Source organism: Balaenoptera acutorostrata, chromosome 12, assembly GCF_949987535.1.
Source record: "Balaenoptera acutorostrata chromosome 12, mBalAcu1.1, whole genome shotgun sequence".
NCBI classification, from domain to species: Eukaryota; Metazoa; Chordata; class Mammalia; order Artiodactyla; family Balaenopteridae; genus Balaenoptera; species Balaenoptera acutorostrata.
The window spans coordinates 14821647-14841406 of record NC_080075.1 but is presented as its reverse complement, the minus strand read 5'-3'; the positions used below and the strand labels follow the sequence as shown (position 1 = coordinate 14841406).

The following is a 19760-nucleotide window of genomic DNA, read 5'->3' as shown; positions in this document are numbered from 1 at the left end:
TCTTTTAAAAGAAAAATGTTAAGACTTTATTCAAGATATATATCAGGCATTATAACAAAACAGCAGAACTTCAACCTTTGGAATACTGTAATTTTACATCCCTTTGATGCACAGTTCAGTATACTATTTGATTACAGATCGTTCTATGGGGATTACAGCAATAAACTAAGGGCAAGTGTACACGGTCACAGTCCAGAATGCCAGCTCTCAGTGTGTGCCGTTTGTGAATGAAGCACACATCCTTTACCATTTCCAATACTGTGCAAGGTGAACAACTAGGAAGGTACTCGGTGGTGGTCGTGGTTGATAAGCACTATTATCACAGACACATGGACAGTATACTACAGAGAACACACACTTCAGAGGCCAGCGAAGTGAGCAAGCTATTCACACAAAGCCAGGAGGGATTATGCCTAACTCTCCAGTTTATAAATACAATACCACGTCTCATCTTCTCAGAAACAGAACAGGTGCTCAATAGCAAAGAACCGAAAATTACTACATGAAAAGTACAGACTTTCCAGCTAGCATTTTGTAAACAGCCTGCGTCTGTAAATCAGCCAATGAAAAACATTCAGTTTTATCCTCTAGACAGAACTCCACATCACTACGTGTACACTTTGAGGCATTCACATTTTACGTCAGTCCACACAAATATACAGCTTGTTGGATAAGTAAACATGTTTTGCCAGAAATATGACAGCTGCTCTCAGTTGTACAGTGAGTGTTTTTAAGAGAGAATCCAACTCCCTAAACAACACTTGAAGGAAAAATAGTTACATTAAGACAGCAGTTTGGATACCTTTATATTTTTCAAATCTTAAATGAGAAATAATACAGCATGTCTGAGAGTAGAGTGATTCAAACTTGTTTTTGGCATAGTTGAGTGCAAACTTCAAAGCCCATACTTGTTAAAACTCTCCATTGTAAAATGGTGAAAATATAGTTTGTTCACAATAGGATTTTAATCTCTGCTGCTAAAGGCATTTATTATTTTGGCAAAAAAAAAATTGCTAAAAAGCTGCTTAATAAGTTAAGCTTTTTTTGCTTTTGTTTCTGATAATTCTGGGTACTCCCAATGACAGGTAAATACATTTTAAAGCATATATTTTCCCTCTGTCTGAAACTATTCAGTGAGCTTGAAGAAAACAGGTTTTCTGTCTTCCCTAAGGGGTTTAGGTATTGGTGGGTATGGGGCACAGACAATGAACAGACAGCCTCTGTTTGCCCTCTGAACCACAAATTTGCTTTTAGGTTTATTTTCCTAAATCCTTTTGTAAATTACAAAGTCACCTTCAGAGGCATTGTGGGGAAAAGGGATTTAAATATGCACATCTGGTAACAATCAACTTCAAGTAAAACCCTCTCCGTGGTGGCTAAGATCCAACCAATGTGTCACCAGCAAAGACTGATGTATGTTTGCGTAGCTCAGTCTTTAACTGGGCCTGTTTATAGCTGATTGACAGTAGGTTCTATGCGGTACCTAACACTCTCTAGTGTTCAGGGCCTATCTATGAACAAACACAATCCAAGTATTATAAGTAACTGGGTTGTGACCACTGCATGCATCACACTGAAAGGAAACACCAACTCTAAGCGTAAGTATATGAGTCCTACATTTAGGCTCAGCTCTACCAGGGGAGAGCAGCTGCCTCAGACCAAAATGCTATTTAAACCAGATTCTTCTTTTCAGATAAAATTCTCAATCTAAGCAGGGAGTCCCCTCAGACAGTGATTTGTTCTCTTCCTAAGCGATGCGGGCTTGTACGAAGTGTGAGTGCCCACGAGCGTGCGACATCTCTCTCGTTCACATTCTGCACAGGCCAGGAAGGGAACAGAGGGCATGAGCCAGAGCTGCCCCTGAGCTGAGGAGCAAGTCACATCCATGAAGATCTCAACCTCTGAAACCTTTCTAGAACCCGGCGTTTGGATTGTTACCCAGGTGTCTCAGGTGTACTTCACCGCGTATCTGAAGCAAAGCATGATTCTAGGGTTGCTTTTGTTTGGGTGGATGGGTTGGTTTTCGCTTAGTGTTTCCTAAAACAAGGCGCTCCCATTGTAGGCTCCTCTACCTGGGGAGATCAGTCACAGCACTGGGTACTATTGTGGAGACACAGTCATCGTCAAGCACTTTTGAACCACTCAAAATGATTCCTTACAACAGCTCTGCAAGTCTACATGCCCGAGAGAAGTTTTACCAAGGGCGAGGCTCCTGCCTAAGACAATGATAAACCCCCTGTCAGGATTCAGAAGCTCCTAATCCTGGATCCATGGGACAGACAAGCTTCCTGTGACTTTTCTCTTATTCTAGGCTGTTCCCCTGACTTCGTTACACTCACACCTGTCACTAAAATGTTGCCTCTCTCCATTCTAAACTTCTCTGGTCTGTTGACTAACTGTCTGAAGAATATGGACCATCGCCCTGCAGGAAAAGGGATGTTGTACTCGAGTTGTATTTGGAAGCTTCATAAGCACATCTGAGACATTCTCTAGAATCAAAATAATTTTTTACACTTCTGCTGTTGCAGTTTTCTTACACATCAGAACCTCTGGCAGCCCTTGCAAGTCCACTACATTAAGCCAAAAGCCGTAAATATGTACATCGTAGTCCAAAGTACTAGTACCAAGAACAAAAAAAAGTTAAAAAGAAAACTGCTTTCTTTGCATATACAGGACTAAAAACGAAGTATGCAACCAAGAAATTACAAATGTGCATCCCAGCAGTGGGGGTGATTCTCTCCTATTTCTAAAACACTGCTGTCTGTACGCCGGTCCAGTTGTGGAAAACTGCTGACCCCCGGCACACTACCTTTCCCTTTAGCCTCTCCCCAGCAAAAGAAAGAAAAGGAGGGGGGAAGAGAAACTCTTAAAAGTGGAACAGGGGAGAGAGGGAAGGCCACGTCCGAGGCTGCACGCTCAGTACACCAGCTTGCGGGTTTCTGTGTTATTAGTGAATAAATAGCTCTTTAAGGCAGAGAAGAAACATTCTGTGGATCCAGCGCTGTTGGCTCATCTCACTCACGTGGTTTCAGTGGCCGAGGATGAGGTACTTTTCTTCCTGAAGCGAGATCGAAGGATTCTAGGCGGTGCCTGGTAGAGGAAACAGAAAAAGGACCCCTCAGTTTGGCATAGCATGGAAGCTTTCGAGGACAGCACCCGGCTGGGTTTGTGTTGAGACTCCAGCTCCTCTGGTCAAACGCACGCGTGTGTGAAGAGGCTAGTGCGGCTGGGGGCCCACTCGGAGTGTCCACAGTAGGAATCGGGGTCACAGCCCAAGCATCCCCGTGAAGCTGAGCCATGAGGAGCCCGGCGCCTCCCTCTTCATGTTCTCCTACGTCCCTGGATCTCCCAAGCGAATGGCTACACAGAAGGATGACGCATCTTGTTCGTGCCTTGAGAGCAAAGTGATCTTACCAAGTGACTCAGCAGAAAGACCGCCCCATCTCTCCCCTTGGGAACCAGCCTCGTGTTCCTTGGTACCCGCTTAAAATTTCCATCACCAAATTTCCAGTCCTCTTTCTGGAGGTGAAATCCCTTCATGCACAGCAGACCATACAACAGAGGAAACACTGCTTTTAAGTATGAAGGGTTCCACCTCATCTTCCCTACAGATGACTATCAAGGGACCCCTCCTTCCATGGGACACACAAATCACAGGGGAAGTTACTATCACAATAAAAGAAAAGGGAAATATCTTCTAGCGTAGCACTCAAGGGGGTTCACAACTGGCCCCAACTCTCTGTACTCAGCTTCTTTTTCTACACTGCCCTTTCATACCTCCATCCCTTCTGACCAGAGGTCCTTCCTCCCTTCTCTGTCCAAAGTCACTCCTGAGCCCCACCCACATGGCCCACTCACAGCCAGGATCAGCTCCTTGGTTCTCACATTGTTTAGCACGTGACAGGGCATCAGAGGACTCTGCGCCCACGGGGGGAGCGTGCCTGCTCTGTGCACTGTGTCCCCTGCCACACTGTGACTTCCTGGGAGCAGGGCCGAGTTCACCACCGTTTCCCAGCAAGGAGCTTGGTGCCCAGCGGGCACACGGAAGGGAGGCGGAAGAGACAGAAGCAGGAACGGAAGGCTCTGGCCTTCCACATCCTGAGTCCTCACGCTACACCTTTGCGACTAGGAAATGTTTACCAGCCACCTCTGGACACAGTAAGAAGAGAATCGGTGAAACCTCTGTTTTAGGGATCTGCCTCAAGCAGTTTAACCATAAACAGTAAAGCAGCTTGCGCAGCTGTACAAAAACAAACGCAAAAAGGCACAAAGCCTCAGGACCTAGAATGGTTCTGGCACCTTCTCTGCCCTCCGGGAAGGAGGTCAGCCTTTCCATGTACTGCCTCACCTGAGTCTCACAAGGGTCTCTGCTCTGTGGGCAGGGGGACTCCCAACTTGCCTCAGATGGACTCTCAGGCCGCAGTGTTCAGCAGAAGGGGAAGGAGGGGAGATGTGATGGGACAGAGAGGAAGACTCTGGGGTCCCCCGATTCTGCGGGCCCTGCACCCGAGCCCAAGGCTGGTGACCCTGCACAGAGCAAGGCCCTGAGGCTCTAGGCTTGGCCCTCCTGCTGCCAAAACTCCATCTGCATCTACAACTGGCAAGAGTACACAGATCAAGTGTATTGTTTTGGTCATTTTGAAGGGCTGTGCCCCTTCTGTAACATTTTATGAACATCTGTGTTGTACCAGGCACTACGCTGTGTCATGGAGATACAGGGATGAACACGCTTTATTTATAAAGACTTGTCATATAACACATTCTGAGTTTTTCTTCCTCCAAAACGCTCATTTGGTTGCTTTTCATTCACACATCACCTTAGGTTGGTAGTTGGGTTTTTATGTTTGTTTTTTTTTTAATCTCTAGGCACTATCTCACCTCTCCTATTTCCAAATAAAAGTAGTAGGGTCTTTTTTACCCCTTGGCAAGTAGCTGGACGCTACCTAGTGGCTTGTCCTGCCTGTTTGATGGAGGGAGGTCTCCCCACCCCAGGCACTCAGGAGATGTTGGGTGCCCCAAGAGATGCTGCTCCCAGGAGCCCCAGTTCTCCAGGGCAGAGCCCTTTGTGCAAACACACGCTCCACCCCGCAGCCCCCAACACCGTGTACCTCCACGGGGAACTCCGTCCTTCGAGGTGCTTTATACTTGTATATGAAATCCAGCAGGTCTTCCTCCTCCTCATCGGAAAACGCCAATGGGTTTTGGACCTGGTGAGGCTCCCACGCCTTCACACCACCCTCATTCACATCCCCCTCAACCACTGAATGTCCATTTACAATCTATGCAGAGGAGACAAAGTACAGCGAGGTGGGATCAGTGTAGAAAGGAGCGAAGAAGGGCACGCAAGGTCAAAGTTAGGCACACAGCACGGCAAGCCAGGCCGGTTAGGAGAGCCGAGGCCCCGGTATCCTCCAGCGGTACTGCAGAGGATCCAGGATCATTGCAACTGTGAGACTGGTCAGGCGCTGTGCATGGGAAGGAGCACAGGCTTCAGAATCTACTGATAAGCTACCAGGGGAGGTGCGGACAGCACTGCCTTAACTGAGACATGTTTAACCCTGCAGCTTAGAGCTGTGAGGCCATACCAGAAGAATGCTCCAGGGAAGAATCTCTAGAAAAGATGGTGGCAGTGACCTCTGGAGAGGAATAGCACAGTTTTCTATAATACAAACCAGCAATGCTGACAGTGCCTTAAGTACACTTGCACATTCAGCTCCAAGGATTCTTTAAGAGACAGGATGTAAAATGCCAGGAAGCCTTCAAAGAGAACCTTAAGCAAAGCTATGTAGATTTTTCATTTCAAAGGCCAAGTCCTAGAGAAGCAAAGGAGCCTAGTGGAAGGAGAATCTAGCAGCAGTCTTCCCCTCAGAAACGACAGCAGGATTCCTGTTTTGGTCTGCCGTGACTAATCCACAGGGAAAGCACCAGAATGGATTCGTGTCACTGCACGGTATTTCTGCAATGTTCAATGCTGAGCATATTCCATGTCATCTGGCCATGTGGTCCTATCTCAGTCGAGATATAAAATGCTTCCTGCCCATACCCAGTTTATCTGACACCCAGAGACACATCTTTCTAGGCTTCGTATATTGTTTTTACCTAGAATCACAGAATGCACAGCCAGGGGACCCTCAGATCACCTGGTCCAACCACCCCGAGGCCTGCAGATAAAAACCAGAGCTCTTTCTGGGACACCCTGCTACTTCTCCCAAAAACATTTTCAGCCACCAAACGTGTTCTCTCTATCAAAAGGGGAATAACGGCACCCGGTGTGGGCTTAGTAAAACTAACAGCAGAAGCCTCATCTTGAGCCGCTTTCCCGGTCATTGCTGCTATACTCCCAACAGCCGGCAGGAGGCAGCACGAGAGCAGGGCTGTCTTAACCACGGATTTCAAAGCTGAATTGTAGGCTGGGAGCAACCTGCTCAGACAGCACCTGAGTAAGAGCCAAGCCCGAGATCATTAAACTTCCTTTGCGTTTTTTGCTCCAGTGCATCCCCCAGCCTGTCTCCTCCGGGTTTAGGTTCCCTCTGGTCCCTTCCCCTGGCCAAATCAGCTGCATCCTTAGGACCGAGGAACATGAAGGCTGGCAACTCCAGGGAGCCCTCCCTGAATGCTCCGGTCCTGCCTGCCTCTCTACTCCCAGCGGGGCTTGGAATGTGTACCACATGGCTTGTGCCTCGCACCCTGGTTCTCCTGTCCGTCAGTCTCACTGCCTCAGCCCCACAGAAAGCATCCTGAGCTATGGCTGATCCTCCTCGGCTCCTCTGAGCACCTGACCCCGGGGTTGCACCCACAGTGGCTGCTCGCCCACTAACCGAGGTGGAGACCTGACATCATCTCAGAGGGCTTGGCTCTTGTCCCAGATCAGAACTCGACACCTATCACAAGGACATTCCTTCTGGACACCTGACAGGAGGAAAAAGAGACAGGCCAGCCCAGGCCTGAAAGCTCTCAGACGAGGCCAGAAACTGCAGAAACAGCCTGGCCAGCTCCGTCCGCCCCAGCACAGAACCCCACATCCTGAGAACGAGCTAGGGGACTGGTGTGAGTCTGTGCCTCTGCACACGTGGTTCCCTCTAAATCCAGGGCCAGGGCTTTCTCTGTACCGATCACTCTGGGGTTCGGAGGGCAGCTCAGAGTCACCAAAAAATCCTCAGGCATCGAACAATTCAGCCTGCTCACAGGGTCTGGAGTCACTGAGACTGAGCAATGAACTCACACATTACCGTAATAATAACAGTAATAATAATAACAACAACAACGACTATCTCAGGACTGAAACAAAAATGGCTTTGAGTTTGTTCTCCACTGCATCCTTGAGCATGGACTAAGGGGTAGAAAAGAAGCGACCCTCTGGCCCACTAGGAGTGATGGATCAAGGGGAACCCAGATATCCAGGCAGGAATAGAAAACAATCATTCAACCTCAGCAGAGGTAGGGAGCAAAGGAAGTTAGTGTGGGCAGCTTGGGGGCTGGAAGTAGCTTCGGATGGAAGCCACAGAGAGAACCTGCCAAAAAGAGAAGAATCCTACTGGTCACTGTGTTCAGGGAGGGGTTTTGCCAAGAATGTTGTTTGTAATGTTCTGCCTGACTCTCGGGACCCGTGAGAATAACCACTGTGGACAAGCTGAGCCTCTGAGCCTCTGGTTGGCTACCGTGTTGTGACGCTGAATCTCTTAACTGCGTTTCCCTCTTTGCACTGGCTGCCAGGAAGCCCAGCATCTTGGACAGTCTGTGACTTTGTGACATGCACTTAAACTTTTCTTCTCACTCCGACTCCATCCTACCTGCCTATTCCCTTTCTCTCAAGCTTCATTTTTCTTAGTTGGTTCAATGTATCATCTGTATTTCCACAACCAGACTTAAATCCTTTGTGGAACAGGGAGGAGTATAAATGAAGATATAAACCCCACAGAACCTGGTCCCACCAAGATGGGCACCAGGACGAAGATGAGTGGCTGGGCAGAAAATTCGATGGTGGGCCTCCTCAGCACTCCTCTCCCTGTAGATCCAAATAGAATTGGTGACTGAATAGGTTCTCACCCAAAAGGGTACTGCTGCCCACATCTTAATACTCGGATGGCTCCTGAAGACAACCTGTATGAGGAGCATCTCATGCAAGGTCATGGCCACAACCACCTCCAAATCTCAAGGAACGGCAGCCAAGGCCTTGAGCCCGCAGAGCTGACCATGGTGCCCGAGGCTGCGCGGCCTCTAGGAAAGGACAGGGGTCAGCAGGGGAGTGAGTGTGTGGCCTTGACTGACGTTCTGTATTAGCAAACGTGTCTACAGCAGGCTAGGAAGCAGCTGCACCTCTTCCCTCCGTGGAGAGGCCAGGGAGGGAGAAACTCCCAGCCCTCCAAGGCCGAGCTGATCCTTCTGCAGGAGCCCCGGGCCTCCCCGTCCCACCAGTGCAGCAAACACCCCGGGTTAGCAAACACTCCCCCGCGGCACACGTTAGTGGGAGCCATTAATGAAAGTCAGCAAAGGCATCTGGAGGAGGGCACGCCCATCTGGAACACTCACATCAGCGTCCCCGACAGCCACCGAGGAGAGAGAAGAGAATATTCTGTTAGGGAAGGACCTCTGGGGATGAGACTCACACACACGTGTGAGCGTTCGTGCACACACACAGGTATACACACACGGACACACGCTCACTCTCTGCCCGCGCTCCAAACCTCTGACGACTCCGGCTGCTGAGGAAAGAAACTGCCCCGGGGCCACCCTCAAGAAAGATGCAGTTCTCTCTTTCTTTTAATAGAGAGGATAAAAAGAGATGACTCTGCTTTTTATATGTCCCATGCACTTGATTTTTTTTTTAAAAAGGAAAAAAAACCCCACCTCTATGACTAATTTCAAGCAGTAATAGAATTCAGTTTTCAGCTCTATAGAACATCAAGGCAGGTAGAGAGAAAAGAGGGGAGAAAGGGCGGTAGGTAAGAGCGGGAGAGAGAGAGAATAACAGAAGCACAAAAAGAGAGACAGATGTGCAGGAGACAACAGGAAACGATTAACAGATGGGCAGGAATGGAGCAGAACGCTCTCCTGGGGCGTGAGACGCACAGATGGAAATCATTTCGGGGGACCAGGAGGGCCCCTCTGACCAAAGCGTCTGTGACCCCCTGAAATCCTCTCTCCCAGCATCACTGCCCCAGCCCCGGCTGTGAGACCAACCTCCCCCGACAGCATCTGCTGACACTTCACACTCAGCACCCTTCACCCGCAGAAAACGGGTCAGAGCTGGAAGGGCCCCAGGGGCATCGAGCTCAAACCGCCCCCCCACCCCTTTACAGAGTAGGAGACTGAGGCCTGGAGAGCCAAGGGGTTTTCCCACCATCACAGAGGGAAATGGTGTGGACAAATCACTAACTGCTTCCTCACAAGAAGACCTTAGGGAGACGGGGAAGAACTCCAGGGCCCTGGGTGTCAAGAGGGCCCAGAAAGGCAGGGCTGGGGCAAAGGCTCCCAGATCACAACTCTGAGCAGGGCCACCCCAGCCGGAGGCCTCCACCGAGCCCCACCTGCTGTCCGGTCCCCAAGAAGCCCCCATCCCCGCAGCTCCCAGGAAGACCGAACTCTACTCAGTTCCCACAATCAGCTGTAATTCTATTTAAACGTACTGGAAAGGCAGCCTCTGATTATGAAACCACCAGGTGTCATGGGGAGGGCGAGGGCTTCCCCAAGCAGAGGGCAGCACAGAGCAGGCCCACGAGGCAAGAACGGCGGAGAAGGCAGCTCTCCTCTCCCTGGTCCCCCAAGTGACAAGGTCCCGGAAGGAGAGGCTTTCTGAATGGCTCATGGAATTTACAAACTCAAAATTGTAAAGGGTGACTAGATAGAAATAACCATAATTGCCTGGGACACTGTGGTTGTTTCCCACGAACTAGTACGTCCAGCAGGCCCGAGTCTTGGCCGCTAGTGCTGGAAACAGCTGCGTGCAGCCCCTCCGTTTCTTTTATCCTTGCTGAGCATATATACACTCCTGTGTTCCAGCACGATGCTGGTCTCCGCAGCCCTGCTCAGGACTCCTTGGACCATCTGTCCTCATTAGGTTTATGGCCTCCAAAACCCCCATGTCTTCTACAGACCTTTGAAAACCTTAGCATTGAGAAGTCTTAAAACTGAAGAAATAAAGGGAAAACAGGACCCTTCTCAGAACGCAGCTCCACGTCCTCCTGCCCTCCACCGATATGGGAGGCACGAGCCACGTCTCAGTGGCACCGGGGCTGGGGGCACAGGCAACAAGGGTGCCAGGCGTGCTTCTCTCCTCCCCTCACACCAGCCAACAGCTGCAGGCCAGGGGCGGCCCCTCTCGCCTTCTAAGCCAAAGGCAGCTCCTTCATCGGGCGGGGGGGGAGCAAAGGGGGCTGGGTTAGCCCAGCACCGTCTCTGGTCCCTCGCGTGTCTAGTTAAGGTCAGGGAAAGCGCAGGAGCAGGTCGGGAGAGAACAATGCGGCTAAGCCATCACCCACACCCAGGGAGGGTGGCAGCGGGGGCCTGCCCGGGGTGGGGAGAGCCCAGGCCCCTCCCCTCCCTGAGGTCTCCTGGCTGTTAACAGTAATCATCATCACCATCCTTCAAAAAGTCCTTTCACAGACATTTTCACAGCAGCACAGTGAACTGGGAAAGCGGGGATCTTTATCTCTATTTGAAGCAAATCAAGGCTTTGAGTGGTTAGGTGATTGGCACATAGTTACACAGCTGGTAAGTGGCAAAGCAGGACCAGGGCTCCCTTGGCTGCACAAGGACCGAAACCCGTACGGCTGCATCACTTCAGAGGAGCTGGGTAAGTGCCTGTGTCATCATCACCCAGAGCACAAGGAACTATGACCCTGGGATGGTTTTCAAATAGCTCCACACATTCTTTGACGCTCCTCCCTTCAAGAGGTGGAGATGAATTCCCCTCCCCTTGAGTGTGGGCTGGACTTAATGACTCACTTCCAGCCAGCAGAATAAGGCAGAAGTGGTGGTGTGTGACTTCTGGCCAGGTCCTGAAAGGTACTGTGGCTTCCTGCTTGCCCTCTCTCTCCTGCATCACTCACTCTGGGTGAAGCCAGCTGCCATGTTGTAAGGATGCTCAAGCAGCCCCAGAGAGGCCCATGTGGTGAGGATCTGAGGCCTCCAGGCAACAGTCACAGGACAGCCATCTTCAGTCAAGCCTTCACATGGCTGCAGCCCTGGCCGACATCCTGACCAGAACTCTTGAGAGTCCCTGAGCCAGACCACCCAGTGAAGCCACTCCCAAACGTCTAGCCTGGCTTCGCTGTAAATTAATCCATGTTTGCTGTTTTAAGGAGTTAACCTCCTGACTCCACCCCCAGACCCTGCAGCTGAAAGGGAGCCCCCAGGTCTGACACCAGCTCATGGTTAGAGCCTCCTCCCGAGGCGAGTCCCTCACGCTGCAGAGATGCTGGCTGTCTACTCACCTTTCCGGGTCCTGCAGGTGAAGCAGCAGGTACACACTGTGGGGATGGGGCACCATCAGTGATAGCCCCCAGTTGACAGGAACCAGCCCCAGGCAAACCGGGAGGTCCCAGGGAGGTGTGGGGATCCCAGTGTGTTCAATACAGGGGTCCCAGGAATGTGGGTCTCTGTAGAGACACCGAGGTGGGGGAGGGGATCATTCCGGATCCAGCTTCCTCTCGGGTGCTAGAAAATGACCTTGCCTGGCCCACAGAGGTCAGTCCTTGTGTCCCGCAGCCCAAGGGAAGGCAGGGGACGACGTCCAAGTTTCCTCTGAGAAATAACTCCAACTGTGCCTGCCCAGACGCCCCTCCCCTCTCTGTCTCCCAGTTCAGAATGACCTGCAGGAAACTGACCGCTGAACCCTCAAAGTGCTCCAACGGCTAACTGGCTGCTACCTTACACAGTCTATTGGTTTTGGTGCACATCTGGGCCTTGGTATACAGTAGGTGCTCACTAAATACAAGCTGTCTCCAAGTTCATGGAAGGCAAGGATCATTTTTTCAACTCCCTTGTACCCTTCCCGGGGTTCCGTGCCAGACTTTCCATAAATGGCGTCTGACAAAATGCCTCCCAGTCCATTCTGCAGGGTGGGCGATGCAAACCGCATAGTGTTATTTTACACCAGTGGGCCTATATTTTTATTTTACATAAATTGTTATATAATATCTTATTCCGTTTTGTACTTTTTTCACTAGGCCTCGTGTTTTCAAACTCTCCCTGTATGTACATTGAAACTGTTGCTTCCAACGCAGCACACAACTCCACCGGGTGCAGCTACCGCGTCTTGCCCATCCTCTCCCAGCCTGCCTGCAACAGGTGCCACCCGCCAGGACTTGCAAATAACCTTGACAGCTCTCCTCACAAGCCTAAGATGTAGGCTGGATAGGGATTCTTGTGCCTTTTCTCCAGAGGAAACCTGAAGCGAATTGAGCTCGTTTTCTGTGCCAAGGTCAAATCCTCTGATAGCAGCCGCCTGGGGTATCATTCTGAGGAAGGTTCTGAGGCTGAACCTAGGCCCAGAGGGAACAAGTGTGGTGACTGCTTGGTGACGTCTGCCTCGCTGTGTTGCATTTACCGTCTCTGCACAGGCCCAGGGTCACTCAGCCAGGATGGAAGCCCAGACTGGGGCCGTTTCCCCGACCCAACCATGCCTGGCATCCGAGGCTGGGCGCTGGGAGGGCACACAAAGCTGGGCCTCCTTTGGCTGACTTCCTCCCAGACACCCGGACCCTCCACTCTGGGGTTACGACAGCCCCAGAGCCTCTGATCTGGGTGCTTTTGCCCCACGCCCAGACCCTGGGCCATCTTTCAGTGGTCTTTCTTTCTGAGATGACTTTTATTTTAGGCCCAGAACAGCCAGGGCGAGGGCCAATGGTCCCTACCCTCCCTGCTAGGTCAGCACCTCCCTTGCCGGCCCCCTGAAATCACAGGCGCCACGGCCAAGGGCAGGCAGTGAGGAGAGCAGGTCGTGTGGCAGCACAGCAGGCTCTCTGGTTCTCTGCAAACTCCACCTGCTTGGCCTGCACACCTGCAACCAGAGCACTGCCCCTGCCCCCCGGGGCATGGCAGAGGACGGAGGGCGGCAGGGTCAGAACCAAACAAATCAGCCCAAATCCACTTCCATCTAGTGATTGTCTGGGAAGATGTTCAAAGCCCAGGGGATGCCTCCCATCGCCTTTTTTTTTTTTCCATATTGAAGTATAGTTGACTGACAATATTATATTAGTTTCAGGTGTACAGGTGCAGTAATTCAATATTTTTATAGATCATACTCTGTATACAGATACTATAAATAATAATGGCTATACTCCTGTGCTGTGCATTGCATCCTTGTAGCCTATCTATTTGATATCTGGTAGTTTGTAGCTCTTAATCCTCTCCACCCATTTTACCCCTCCCCGACACCACTCTCCCCTCTGGCAACCACCGGTCTGTTCTCAGTATCTCTGAGTCTGTTTCTGTTTTGTTATATTCATTTGTTTGTTTCATTTTTTAGATTCCACATATAAATGAAAACATATAGTATTTGTCTTTCTCTGTCTGACTTATTTCACTAAGCATAATTACCCTCAGGTCCATCCATGCTGTCACAAATGGCAAAATTTCATTCCTTTTTATGGCTGAGTAATATCCATCACCTTTTCGATCCTACCAAACCTCTCTCTTTCCTAGTTCTGAAGCTGCCACGAATAATCCACCAAGGGGAGGTGTAGGCAGGAGGCCTGGATTCCAGTCCTGTGTGGCCTTGGCACAGTGTGTGACCTCTCTTGAGCCTACTTCCTCTGCTTCGTTCACCTCTATAATGACAATATAGACTCTAAGAGGGAAAGGGACTGTAGGGCCAGCTAGGCCCACTTCCTAGCCAAAGCAGGAATCCCTCCCTAGAGCTTTGGTGTATGACTATTTGACTTTGGTTTGGGCCCTTCCAATGTCAGGAATCTCACTACCTCACAAGGCAGCCCATTTCTGTCCTGGATACTTTCATATTATAAAGTGCTTTCGTAGGTGAGTTAGATATCAACAAGAAGAACAATAATAGCAGCAGCTACTACCTAGAGTGCCAGGCATGACCCTAAGCACCTTTACATGGATTATTTTGGTTGAATCCTCACAACAACCCTACAAATGGGGCTTGTCATTCCCTGTGTTCAGATAAAGAATCTGCGGTGCAGACAGGATAAACAGCTTGCCCAGGCCACAAAGCTAGTAAGTGGCTACCCCCTTGGAACTTTACCCCACTGGTTCTAGCTCTGCCCACTGAGCCTCACGGAACTGGGGCCCTTTTTCTTCCAATGACAGCTTTCACTTGAGGCTTTGTAGCCGGTAAGCTGACCGAGGGTGGAGGCGATATCTAATTGCATTTCACGTCCCTATTTCTGCGACAGTGCCCAGGAGGTCAGAAGCTGTAGATGCTCAAGGAAACCTGATGGCCAGCAGGTGAGTGGAGAGAAGGCACTGGCCTAGGAGTCAGGGGGCCACAGGAGAATGCCACCAGCGGGCGACCCTGGTGACAGCTCCCTTCCCTGGGCCTTTGTCTCTTCATTGGTAAAATCAGAGGATCAAACTGAGTGATCCCCAAGGTCCCCTCCTGTCTGGCCTTTTGGGATTCCACACTAAATTCCCCTGGCACAGGGACAGGGTCCCCCTACCTGAGGTGGACCTCACCCCCATGGCCAAGCCTCCACCTCCCCAACCCTGCTAGGGTTAAAATCTCTCCCTTCCAACAGAAGAGCCACATTCTTCAATCCTGGGGCCGGGGGTAGAGAGGCCCCTCCTGAGAGGGTTGGAATCTGGCAGACGCTGGGCCGGGCCCTGAGCCGTTCTCCTTCCCCTGGAGGGGAGCATGGGTTGTCATTCCCAGGGCAGCGGTGAGGCGCCCTCTTTCCCATCCATGTCTTAGACCCTCAAGTCAGGTGGGGCCTGGAAGCACCCCAGGCGCAGGACTGAGGTGGCCCTGTAGGCTGCACCTCACAGCACACAGCGTAGGTCTAGGTGGCCTGGATGTCCCTGTTTATACATTTACGGGCAGGCTAGCCACCTGCACAGGTCACAGCCAGAGATTCCAACAGTGGCCCAGTTTCAGCCCCCAGGCTCAGTTTCCCACCAAGGTGGAGGGGCGGAGGGGATGATCCAGAACGATCCCCTGCAGCTCTCCCCATCACCCTTCTGCTGGCAGCAGCAGTGCTCAGCTCCTGAGAGCCAAGGCCCCGTAACCTCCCCAGGGAACAGTCTGGGAAACCCTGAGTCCTGGTCCAACTCCCCAGCCCTCTAATCCCTGCCCCTACCTTCCACAAGCCCAAAACCCACTGAGGGATCAGACGTCAGTGGGTCCCAAATGTGGCTGCAACCTCGACAGCATCACGTACCAGGGTCTCACCCTAGACCTACTGACTCCCCTGGCGAGGGCAGGGGGTGGGCACCAGGACTCTGCACTTTTAAACAAAGTTCCAGGTCAATCCTGGCCCAGGTACCCCTCTACCAGGGGTAGACATCGAGGTAGAGGTGTGGTTTCCGTAAAGCCCTGGTCTCCACAGGAATTAGACCCCAGAGCTAGTGCGGCCTTTGCATGTGGTGGCCGAGGTTATGCATGGGGCATGGGGGCTCAGGGAGGGGAGGAGGTGGTAGAGTGAGAGAGAGGACAGGAAATACCACGCAGGGAAAAGGGATACCGTGCCGTAAGCCCTGGCTGGGTGGGAGGAGACGCTCAGGGGCTCACGGACAGGTAAGCCCTCCTGGGAGTGCGGGGTCAGAGAAGAAGAACACAGAGAAAGCTGCCTTGGCCCAGGTCCAGCTGGGCCTGTCGCCTCTAGGCTTGGTGCAGGTACTACTACGCAACCCCCCCCAAACCCCCCAGATAATCAGATGGAGGAGATGGGGCCCTTTGGTGCACCTAACCCTGCCCCCCATCAGAGTCCCCGAGGCCAGCCCTCTGTCCTGGCCCAAGCGGTGCTCTGCCCCTTGGCTGGCCTGGCACGGTCTGATGGACGTCTGTATGGGTGGCGAGTCCTTGGGGCAAGGGCCCTAGGGGGGCCTGGGTCTCTCTCCACGAAAGCAAGGCCTACGAGGTGGAGAAGAGGGGAAGGGAAGTGACACCTACCTGAGCTGCCAGCGCTCTCAGAAGCACTCCTGGACATCTTAGGCTGGCCATGCTTGCTGCTGGCCCGCCCGGGCCCCGGTGGCGGGGAGCCTGAGGGAGCAGGGGCGCTGTCTCCCCTGATGGTGGAGAGGTCCTGCATGCTGAAGCTCCGGAGTCTCTCTGATAAGGCACCCTGTCCCTGGACACAACACAGGACGGGGCACACGTCAGAGGCCTGCCCCACAGACCAGGGCAGCCGTGGCGGACGAACGCAACCGAGGCCAAGAGGGGGCTCCGACAGTCAGCAAGGTGGAGGCCAGTCCTCTGGAATACTCTGCAGAGGGCCAGCTACCTGGTGTACTTGCAGGGAACACTGAGGGGGTCCAGGCCCAGAATGTTCTAGGGCCTCCTGTGGGCTCAGGAATTGTTCTTCTGTCTCCAGTCTCCTTCCTCTCCTTCAGACGCCCCCCACGATAAGCCAGAACCTCAGCCAGACTCAGGGCCAAGGAAACGACTGCTGCCTTCGGTTCCTACTCTCCAGGGCTTGTCTGCGGCTTCTCAGGCTTTACATAAATAAAAATCCTTATAGAGCTACATTTTGCTCAGTTCCCAGGACACAAGAATCTGGCTGGAATATCAGAACTTAATAAGCTATGTGCTCAGTCCTTACTCTTTTCAAAGGAAATAAAATGCAGACAGTATTTTTTAAATGTATGACAACAGCCATTTCTTTTATCTGTTCACATGACTGACTGTTCATCAGTCACACTGACTGCCACTGTCACATTTGAGCTTCATAAAATACCCAAAGGTAATGAATCAGGAAGGAAAAAGATGATATTAAAAAAAACCACACACGCGACCAAACTCTGTTGACTGTAACCATTTCTTATTCTGAAGGAGCCACAGAAGCTGTCTCAGGGGGAAACTATTCTTTTGTTTAGGAAAGCAAGATCAATCCATTATACTTATGCAAGGGAAGGGCCTCGCTGTCTGGATGAGAGAATCTGTCAAAGTGAAAGGATTATCAGGAAGGCACAGGGATGAGAGCATTGCTTTAGGTGTGCCTCAGGGGCTGGAGGGGGAGACTCGTGTTTGGGGGAGAAGGAAACCTGAGGGCAGAGGGGCTGGTAAGGAGACACTGAGCTGGGATTTGGAGCAAGAGGTGACAGACAAGTAACCACTAGGCAAATTGATAAACTGGGGTATCTTCAGAAACACTCGTGGGCATGCAGACTTCCCATAGGTACATGGGATGCATGGATGGGGGGGTGGAGGTATTTTATTTGAATAATGAAGGAAAGAGTAGTCCTAGAGGGCTAGAGGACGTGGGGACCACAGGCACCGCAGATAGAAAAGAACCAACAAATCAGCACAAAATCAGCAAGAGCAGCTAACAAGGGCTCTGGGCTGGGGGGTGGGATTGATGAAACCAACAAGGGTCATGACAGCATTAGTAAGAGGCTTTCAGAGATGGCAGAAGGGTTTGGAGATTTTTTTTCACTTTACTTAAATAGTAATGAAAATGAGCCAACAAAGCACAGTAATTCACTGAAGTAACTTTAGCAAAAGAGTCAGTTAGCTAAAGGAGCAAACGCAGAATGAGTTCATTAGAGGCAATGGGGAAAACAAAGGAGCTTGCAGACAGTTTTAGAAAAAATGTCAGAATGAAACAAAGATGCATTAAAATATGAAAATGATAAGCTCTCAACCTACCAAAGATACTTAAAAAACCATGTCTCCAGGAAACTAACAACAGCAGAAAGAAAACTATTTAAATAATCAAATATATATACAGAACTTCCCTGGTGGCACAGTGGTTAAGAATCCACCTGCCAATACAGGGGACATGGGTTCGACTCCTGGTCCAGGAAGATCCCACATGTCGCGGAGCAACTAAGCCTGTGAGCCACAACTACTGAGCCCACACGCCACAACTACTGAAGCCTGTGCACCCTAGAGCCCACGTGCCGCAACTACTGAGCCTGCATGCTGCAACAACTGAAGCCCGTGTGCCTAGAGCCCGTGCTCAGCAACAAACAAGGGGAGCTGCCGCAATGAGAAGCCCGTGTACCGCAACTAAGAGTAGCCCCTGCTCACTGCAACTAGAGAAAGCCCACGTGCAGCAACGAAGACCCAACGCAGCCAAAAATAAAAATAAATTTAAAAATAAATAAATAAAATAAAATAAAATATATGTATATACAACTAGAATCCTAAATCCAGGCAAAGGGGTGTTTGGAGGGCATTATGTGAGAAAGGCAGAAATCTCCCTGGTTGCCTCAGATACAGCTTCTGAACAACGGTGGGCAAGGGGTTTGAGGCTTCACCTTCTAGACATAACCGCTGGATGGTCTTTGCCAAGAAAATGAGGGGGGAGACCAGCTCCCCAGTATAATCGCCTCCAAATCCATCAGCCAATGACCCATGATTATTCTACTCAGAAACATTCAAGATGACATCTAGGAACTTCCCTAGTGGTCCAGTGATTAAGACTCCGTGCTTCCACTACAGGGGGCATGGGTTCAATCCCTGGTCGGGGAACTAAGATCCCACATGCTGTGTGGGGCAGCCAAAAAAAAAAAAAAAAAAAAGATCACTTCTGGGCAAAAAAACTAGGAGGGCCTTCATGATTCTAAGTCCAAATAAATGGTGGCAGACTAACTCCTTCCCTGGGTCTGCCAGCTCTTACAAAGGCTCAGCAATGTATCTGAGGAAAAGAGGCAGCAGGCATCACACAGGTCCGTGACCATTTCAGCAAAGCACTCAATTCCAGTCCCAGAAGCCAGCCGGCCTGTTTCAGTATCACTGGTATCATGAAGACTGGAAGTGGCAGAGGTTAGGAAAGAAAAGGAGATAATAATAGCTCAGTATCGACTGAGTCCTGTCTCAGAAGAAACCACGGCAGCATGGATACAGGCTCTTGAAAACAAATTAGCCCGTACCCATCAAAACAATCTGAGATGGTTCAGATCAATACAGCCCTTTCATCTGTGAACCTCTCAGCCCTGCTCAGTCTCTACAGCAAACCTCATCTCCATTCACTTTCCACAAACCTTATTCCACCGGCCAATTCAGCTCTGCTCTGAGAATCTTCATTTTGTTATTCTGGGAACAGCCAAGAGTGGTTCTCTGGTATTCTGCAAAATTGGGTTCCTTATTTTTTGGAAAATAAATTTGGACTCCCTAAATTTGGAAAAGCTTAAAAACATATTCTATAACTCAATGAGCCACATATTAAAAGCTTTGAGAAGTCGTAGTGTTTTGGGTTGTTTGACTCAGCATATCCCAAATGTATTTGACCACAGTGGGATAGACTGTTAGTTGACCATCCAAAAGTCATTCCCAATTCCATTCTCGAAATGGTGAGAAAAAAAACAGATTTCCCAAACTCCCTCCTAGCTATTATGCACGGCCATGTGATGCAGTTCTGGCCAATGGGAGGTAAGGGGAAACCTGCTAAGGGATTTCTGGGAAAGATATTTTCTCTCTCTCACATGCAGAAGGAGAAAGGCCTGACCCTGCTCCCTGCTTTCTGCCTTTGAGTGTGGGAACTGCCACCTTGTGACAAGGAGACTCACAGAGACATCCACCCGGAGCCTTGGCATCACTAAGTCACTGGAATACTGACAGTGCCCATTTACTCCTAGACTTCTTGTGAATAATTCTCATCAATTACAAGACATACATTTTTTCACCTCTGAAAACTAGG

General features: G+C 50.6%; 1 protein-coding gene across 5 annotated transcripts in view; it reads right to left on the bottom strand.

The window, feature by feature from the left end:
- Positions 1–19760, bottom strand: part of REEP1 (receptor accessory protein 1) — a 111512-nt gene continuing 91752 nt past the window's right edge. For 2 of the 5 annotated variants that reach the window (XM_057558434.1, XM_057558436.1), the window contains 4 exons: positions 16070–16247; positions 11433–11468; positions 5109–5260; positions 1–3090 (listed from right to left, as the gene is read on the bottom strand). In XM_057558434.1, the coding sequence (XP_057414417.1) occupies positions 3019–3090; positions 5109–5260; positions 11433–11468; positions 16070–16247 (438 nt within the window). In that variant the 3' untranslated portion in view covers positions 1–3018. The remainder of the gene's footprint in view (positions 3091–5108; positions 5261–11432; positions 11469–16069; positions 16248–19760) is intronic. The other 3 variants (XM_057558435.1, XM_057558437.1, XM_057558438.1) reach the window with 2 other exon arrangements.